Source organism: Dreissena polymorpha, chromosome 15, assembly GCF_020536995.1.
Source record: "Dreissena polymorpha isolate Duluth1 chromosome 15, UMN_Dpol_1.0, whole genome shotgun sequence".
NCBI classification, from domain to species: domain Eukaryota; kingdom Metazoa; phylum Mollusca; class Bivalvia; order Myida; family Dreissenidae; genus Dreissena; species Dreissena polymorpha.
This window is the reverse complement of record NC_068369.1, coordinates 7,409,046-7,417,516: the sequence shown is the minus strand read 5'-3', so window position 1 is coordinate 7,417,516 and position 8,471 is coordinate 7,409,046. Positions and strand designations below refer to the sequence as shown.

The following is an 8,471-nucleotide window of genomic DNA, read 5'->3' as shown; positions in this document are numbered from 1 at the left end:
GCTAAAAACACATTACACATGTGAACAAATTTATATAAAACATTCCGTACATCATTTGACATTATTATAATGGGGTCAAACCGTGACAAGCACATCTCTGCAGCATAAAATAATAATTTCGAACATTATATAGTGAATTTAATTAAAGAACCTTCAACAAAGCACACTGTGCTAAATTCATAAAAACATTCCATACAGAATTGTACATAATTTCATATACCAGAAAATTACCACGAGGTCAAACAGTCAAAAGTATATCCCTTGACATAAAATAATTATAAAGAACATAAAATAGTCAATTTAATTCCACTTGTTAACAGAGACAAATATAAGCAATACATGGTCAGTCACCATGTCATCAGTTTATAAAATGAGTCTTGTTCTGAAAAAATGGGGCTTAATGCATGTGCGTAGTGTCATCCCAGATTAGCCTGTAAAGTCCGCACATGCTAATCAGGGACGACACTTTCTGCTTTTATGGTATTTTTAGTTTCAAGGACGTCCCTCCTTACAGAAATTCAAGTTTAGGCGGAAAGTGTCGTCCCTGATTAGCCTGTGCGGACTGCATACGCTAATCTGGGACGACACTCTACGCACATGCATTATGCCCAGTTTTCACAGAACACGACTCAAATGTGTCATACTCTGGGAAAATGAGGCTTAAAGCATGTGAGTAGTGTTGCCTTGCAGTCCACATAACTGGGACAACATGTTCCATAAAGACAGTGACTAGAAGAGACTTCCTTAAACAAAAAAATCAAAAAGTGGAAAGTGTCGTCCCTGATTAGCCCGTGCCGCACAGGCTTACATGGCAGGGGACATAACACACATTCATAAAGCCCCGTTTTTCCAGACATGGCCTAAATCCTTTCTTCCTGAAAATATCTGCAATGAAAAGCTAAGAAAATGTGATTAAATTACCCGACTAATAAGGCATGTGTAACAGTAACAAACAAGAATTTTTTCCACCATTCTAGCATCAGATCCTAAACATTATCAGATCCATTGATTTATTCATTATTTGTCATGATAGATGTTTTAAAGTTTTATATGAACTTTGATTAACCCTTTAAGTTTACTCGCAGTCTAGTTCAGGCTTTATGCTGTTGGAAATGAAGCCTTTAAAACTTGAATTAAGTAAGAAACGGTCTTTTATTAAATGAAACTTTCTAAGGAACTACACAAGCGTCAAAATTCTTATCTAAGTGATAAATGGTAAAACTTTTATTTCAATTAAAAAAAGTCTTAAATGCACATAAATATTGCAATATCTATCAAATCTATTAACTAGGGTTTTATAAGTATCATAAACATAATCAGAGTAATGTCATACAATCATAATAAGCCCCATCTGTGCAAAAAGGTACCATGTGTTATTTAAATTTCATGGCACATGGTGTCTTTTTGCACCAATGGGGGAATATAATCTAATATTGCACATGTGAGCACGGGATAAAAATGTGAGCTGGTGACTTCAGTAGACACTATTTGACCTGAAATAGAAATGAGATGTGCTCTGTGAAAAGGGGGTTTAATGCATGTGCATAAAGTATTGTCCCAGATTAGCCTGTACAGTCTACACTGGCTAATGAGAGACGACACTTTCCACTTCAATCATATTTTTCGTTTTACAGAAACCTCATTTGTAAAAATCAAGTTTAGGTGGTAAGTGGAGGAAAGTCCTTGAATAGCCTGTCAGGACTGCACAGGCTTATCTAGGACGACACTTTACACACATGCATTAAACCCCCTTTTCACAGAACACGACCAAAATAAATAATCCTTCATAGAATAGAATTTTATGCATTTTAAACTTATATAAGTTGCCATGAGCTTTAATTATGTTTATTTCATGAAAAAAAAACACAGAAGAAATGCATTTAATAATATTAAACTTTATTAAAATAATTACATTGGTAATGAATAGAATAATACACAAATGCAAATGCATATTTGTCCAGTGTCAGCATTGCATGTATATGTCTACTGAATGTTATGAGCCTCGTCAGCATTGCATGTATTTGTCTACTGAATGTTATGAGCCTCATTCTGGGAAAACTGGGCTTAATGCACGTGCATAAAGTGTTGTCCCAGATTAGCCTGTGCAGTGCAAACAGGCTTATCAAGGACGACACTTTCCACCTTGGATTTTCGTCAAAAATAAACTTCCTTTGAATGAAAAATTCCATAAAGGCGGAAATTGCAGTCCCTTATTAGCCTGAGCGAACCACATAGCCTTAGCTGGAACAACTTTGTACCCACATGCAGTATGCCCAGTTTTCCCAAAACAAAGGCTCATATATAATTTGAAACTTACAGAAAGCCTGTTTGATAAAACATTCTTGTAAAAGACCAATAGTTTCAAGACTATGCCATATCCTTAGTGTGACTTTGACAAGTACTGGTTCTACCCAGGAAACAGACTCGAGAGCGTTTAATTAAGCCTTCGGCTTTCAATGCAATCAAGCTAAAATACATAGGTTTAAACTAAACTAAGTGTAACCTTCACCTTGCAAACGTCCCAGGAGATTCCGGTCTGATCATGGTTCCGTACACGTTGATCAGCACTATAAGGCAGCAAAGAATGATGGGCCCAAATATGGCCCCTTCCAGTCCCAGCCAGTACATCCCTCCAGCTATAGCAAGGCCCGTCATGTAAGGGTGACCCCTGCAGCAGATAACAGCAACAATTCTGGGAAAACTGGACTCAATGCATGTACGTAAGAAGTTGTCGTAGTCGGCCAAGGCTAATCAGTGCAGAATGCACAGGCTTATCTGAGATGCCACTTTACAAACATTCATAATGCCCTACTTTCCCAGAGAAGACTTTAATTATTTTGAGGCTTCATACAGGTCTTATTTTGCCATCCACAAAATTATCCAATTGCTACAAATTGACACATTTGGGTAAAACAAATCTTTTTAGCTACATAACAAAACAAACGAAAAAACACAAATGAGAAGAAATTTGCCTAAAGGAAGCAAATATTGAAACAAACAAGGAAGTTATTTAAATTGATATCCCCTGCCAATATGCTTCTGGACACAAAAGTTTATATTTGACACTCAAAAAAGCATTTTTTTCAAGATACAAAGGGCCATAACTCCGTTATTAACAGATGGTGTACAATGCCATTTGGCTTGCATCATCCTAGTATCCATATATATACTCATACCAAGTTTCAATGAAATCCGTCAAAGCACTTCCAAGATATGGCTTCGGACACACGGAAAGACAGACAGAGGGACAACGCCAAAACAATATCCCTCCCCCAATGGAAGGGAATAACAAGAGCTGTCTCCATAGGATAACATATGCCCCCAAAAAACGCTTTGATAGAAGTTATGAGCATTTTTCGAAACCTAAATGCAGATTTCAAAACCTAAACGCGGACCCTAAGTTCAAGGTCAAGGTCAAAGGGGTAAAACTTTTTGTGCGTATGAAAAAGCCTTGTCTATATACACATTCATACCAAATATGAAGGTAACATCTGAAGCGACATAGAAGTTATGAGCATTTTTGCAAAACCTAAACGTAGATTTTGAAATCTAAACGCAGACCCTAAATTCAAGGTCAAGGGGTCAAAAAATGTGTGCGTATGGAAAGGCCTTGTCCATATACACATGCAAACCAAATATGAAGGTTATATCTGAAGCGACATAGAAGTAATGAACATTTTTCGAAACCTAAACGCAAAGTGTGACGGAAGGAAAGACAGTGCAATCACTATATGCCCTCCTTCAAGGGCTTAAAAATGTGTCGCAGACACTGATGCCCCCATAGCACACGTCTGGTCACAGACAAACCCACCATTATTCACCCAATTAGGACTTAGTTTCTTTACAATCATACAAAACTTGTGGACATTAAACTGTGAAAGTTTGAGAAGTTAAAGAGGAGGTCGAAACAAAAGCTTTAGGATAACTCCATTCCAGGACTCAATATGCAATGATGACGGAATTCACACCCACAAAATACAAACCCAAACTGAATGTTCAACATAAACAAAATAAATAAGAATTGTTAACATAAAACAAAATACAAGTGTTCAACAACAGTCCTAAAACAAATGTGTAACAAGAAACTACTGGGAAATATGAATGTTCAACAAGAAACTAAACAAATTTTCATCACAAATGTTTGTGTAACTCTTTTGTACTTAACATTTTGGTTTATAATAAATAAAATATTTAAATTCAACAATAAACCAAATATAAATGTTAAACAAAAATCCTGATATGAATGTTAATAAAAAACAAATGGAACATCCCTCAGAGGAAGCCAGGCTCAATGCATGTGCTTAAAGTGTCATCTCGGATAGGCCTAAACAGGCCAATCAGGGACAACACTTTATGCTTATATGGTATTTTTCATTCAATTGGAGATTGTTCTGAGCACAAATCTAGTTTGATTTTCGTCCCTGATTAGTCTATCTGCACTAAAAAAGGGTAAATTTGAGATAACATTTTATACACAAGCATAAAGCCACGTTTTCACAAAGCGAGTCTGAATTTGTGTGTTCATCACTCCAGCAGCTACTTACCCCTTGATCTCGCTGTAAATGGCAGTGTCAACAACGTACGTCGGCAGGAAGTGTATCACCAGGAGACACATGGCCAGTGCAAACCTGTCCTGCACGAGCCAGAGTTCCAACACCGCCGGTATGGCAGCCAGGTACGCACCCACAAACGGCACTGCTCCAAACACAGCAGCCAGCGCTGACAAACAGGCAGAAGTGAAACCATGACATGAGCCAAGATATGGGAATATTGGGCTTAATGCATCTGCATGAATTGTTGTCCCAGATTAGCCTGTGCAGTCCGCATTCTGGCTAATCGGAGACAACATTTAGCACCTAAGCTGGATCTGTGGTGAGAAAGGAACTTCCTTTAAACGAAAACTCTGATGAAAGGGGAAAGTGTTGTTCCTATAAGCCTATGAAGAATGCACAGACTAATCAGGGACGCACTTCACCCACATGCAATAAGCCCTTTTTTCCCCAGAACAAGACTCCTATAGAACAGTGAGGGTACTGAGGATTTTCAGCAATATTTAGGTAAGTTGCATTAAAGTGGAATATTGACTGCTAATGCAATAGAGTATTATCTAAAATTTAGTTACAAGTATTGCTTGACATTAAGGTCTTATTTATATTAACATGCAAACAAGGGACAAAACTGTCACAAAACCAGGTTTTCAATTTGAAAAAAAGTTTGATAAAGGAAGACAATTCAAAATGTGCATTGTTACCCCCCTTGTGCCAAATTCAATCTATTTTTACTCGTGGCGACCTTGATTTCAATTTGAAAAAAAAGGTCTGATAAAGAGAGACAACTCAAAATGTGGATTGTTAATGATTGTTTCAACATCAATCTATTTTTAGTCTTGGCAATCTTGACCTTGGAGATATTGACGTAATTATTTTGCGCGACACACCGTCCAATGATGGTGAACAAATTTGCCAATTGATTTTAAAATCTCACAATGAATGACATAATTATGGTACAGACAAGCTCATTTATGTCCATTTTTGACCTTTGAACTCAAAGTGTGACCTTGACCTTGGAGATATGGACAAATTTCTTTCACGGGACACACCGTCCAATGATGGTGAACAAATGTGCCAAATGATTTTAAAATCTCACAATGAATGACATAGTTATGGCCCGGACAAGCTCATTTATGGCCATTTTTTACCTTTGAACTCAAAGTGTGACCTTGATCTTGAAATATCAACGTAATTCTTTGCGCGACACAAAATCTCACAATGAATGACAAAGTTATGGCCAGGACAAGCTTGTTCCGCCCGCCCGCCAGCCCACCAGACCGCCCGCCCACCGCAGACATTCGCCAATCTAATAACCAGTTTTTTCCTTCAGAAAACCTGGTTAAAAACTGTATTATACAAAAAATATCAAAGTCTGTGGGACATTTTTTGCAAAGAAGTAATACTTGTAGGAAAATTGTAAGATATTAAATGTACATGAACTACTTAGGAAATTTGGTGGTTAAACTATATTGAAATAAACTTTTCGAATGTATAGCATGATTTATCTAAAAACAATCTATAATCAAACATTTATATAACCAATCAATGTTGTACTAATAGTTCAGAACTTCATAAATGCAGGGTTTAATTTAAATTCTCAAATCTTAATGAATGGAAATATGAACTCCTCTGCAAAAATTAGAACCTGTTTTTCAATGAACAGAATTTGAGCTGCGCTCTGTGAAAATGGGGTTTAATGCATGTGTGTTAAGTGTCATCCCCGATAAGCTGCACAGGCTAATTAGGAACGACACTACCCGCCTTAACTGGATTTTCACTATAAAGAGACTTCTTTTAAACTAAAGATTTCATAGAAGCGGAAAGCATCATCAATGATAAGCCTGTGTGTACTGCACAGGCTAATCTGGGATGACACTTACCGCACCTGCATTCAGACCAGTTTTCCCAGAGCCTCATCATGTTACGGTGATGTATCTTGAAAACTGGAATAAACTCATCCCCATTACCTGATGGAATAAAGACGATGTTTACTCCGAACAATGAGTGAGTCAACCAGGTGTACAGACCGTAGAAGGCCCCCATCTTTAGAGATGCCATGAACACACCGCTGAAAAAAAATCCTTTAAAATTTACAGAACATATGGGGCAAACACAAAAATGCTACAGACAGAGGGACTGACAGAGGGACAAAGTGCATTCTTATAATCAATCCCCCCTTTTGGCTGAGGATAAAAAATTGTCAAAAATATAGAACAATTCAGCCAATGCTCCTGATCATAAAAAAAGCTTCCTTCTTAAATACACTCCTTGAATATAAAATAAAGCTTTCCAATGACGAAGATTGATTGTTTGCAAAATAATAAAAAACAGCAATTTTTGGTCCCATTTGACAGTTTTCTTGTATTGATTTTTTTTTTCTTCTCCATTTTGGCATAAAAAATGACAGGATAAAGTTTGGTACTAACCCCACTGCGTCCTGAACCGCCTGACCAAAGGTATTCCCCCCAGTGGTGGGACTCATTGCAGAGAACCAGGCTATAGGCTTGTATTGGTCACCACTGGATGCCAGCAGGTAGAACAAGGTGGTCAGGAATATCACCTGAAATGTAAAACAAGGTGGTCAGGAACATCACCTGAAATGTGGAACAAGGTGTTTAGAATTATCATCTGAAATGTGAAAAAAAACATGATCAGGAATATAACCTGAAATGTGAAACAAGGTGATCAGGAATATCACTTGAAATGTGAAACAAGGTGGTCAGGAATATTACCTGAAATGTGAAACAAGGTGGTCAGGAATATTACCTGAAATGTGAAACAAGGTGGTCAGGAATATCACCTGAAATGTGAAAAAACAAACATGATCAGGAATATAACATGAAATGTGAAACAAGGTGGTCAGGAATATTACCTGAAATGTGAAACAAGGTGGTCAGGAATATCACCTGAAATGTAAAACAAGGTGGTCAGGAATATCACCTGAAATGTGAAAAAGGTGGTGAGAAAAATCACCTGAAATGTGAAACAAGGGGGTCAAGAATATTACCTGAAATGTGGAACAAGGTAGTCAGAGTGATCACCTAAAATGTGAAGCAAAGTGGTCAGGAATATCACATGCGATGTATATTAAACCGGTATTAATTTAAACTTAAATTTTCAACCAGAGATATTCATTAAACAGGTATGAATATCATCTGAAATAAGAACATGTCTATGACGCATGTACAAACCCCACCCCAAATTCAAACTAGAGCTTTGTCACAGACATGACGAATACCCCCACATGCCGCATTGACACATAATAATTTGCATGTCGTATTCACAAAAAACAGCAGACACAATAATCAATTTTTAAAACGCACTAAGTGACCCCTTGACCAAGTTTTTGACCCAGAAAGGCCCATGTTCTAACTTAGCCTTAAGATCATCTTCATAAAACTTCTGACCAAGTTTGGTGAAGATCGGATGTAAACTACTCGAATTAGAGAGCGGACACCATGCTGAATGTTAAAAAACGCACTAAGTGACCCCGTGACCTAGTTTTAGACCCGGAATGGCCCATGTTCAAACTTGTCCTAGAGATCATTTAGATAAAACTTGTGACCAAGTTTGGTGAGGATTGGATGAAAACTACTTGAATTAGAGAGCGGACAACATGGTGAGGTTTAAAACGCACTAAGATACCCCGTGACCTTGTTTTTTACCCGGCATGACCCATATTCAAACTTGACTTAGACATCATCTAGATACAATTCTGACCAAGTTTGGTGAAGATTGGATGAAAACTACTTCAATTAGAGAGCAGACAACATTGTGATGCTTAAAATGCACTAAGTGACCCCGTGACCTTGTTTTTGACCCGGCATGACTCATATCCAAACTTGCCCTAGACATTATCAAGATACAACTTCTGACCAATTTTGGTGAGAATTGGATGAAAACTACTTGAATTAGAGAGCG

General features: G+C 37.5%; 1 protein-coding gene across 6 annotated transcripts in view; it reads right to left on the bottom strand.

The window, feature by feature from the left end:
* Window positions 1–1,084: 1,084 nt before the first annotated feature.
* LOC127859571 (transmembrane protein 245-like) overlaps window positions 1,085–8,471 on the bottom strand; it is a 49,332-nt gene continuing 41,945 nt past the window's right edge. For all 6 annotated transcript variants that reach the window (XM_052397068.1, XM_052397069.1, XM_052397070.1 and 3 more), the window contains 5 exons: window positions 6,977–7,110; window positions 6,518–6,618; window positions 4,545–4,719; window positions 2,510–2,668; window positions 1,085–1,493 (listed from right to left, as the gene is read on the bottom strand). In XM_052397068.1, coding sequence (XP_052253028.1) covers window positions 1,475–1,493; window positions 2,510–2,668; window positions 4,545–4,719; window positions 6,518–6,618; window positions 6,977–7,110 — 588 coding nt within the window. In that variant the 3' untranslated portion in view covers window positions 1,085–1,474. The remainder of the gene's footprint in view (window positions 1,494–2,509; window positions 2,669–4,544; window positions 4,720–6,517; window positions 6,619–6,976; window positions 7,111–8,471) is intronic.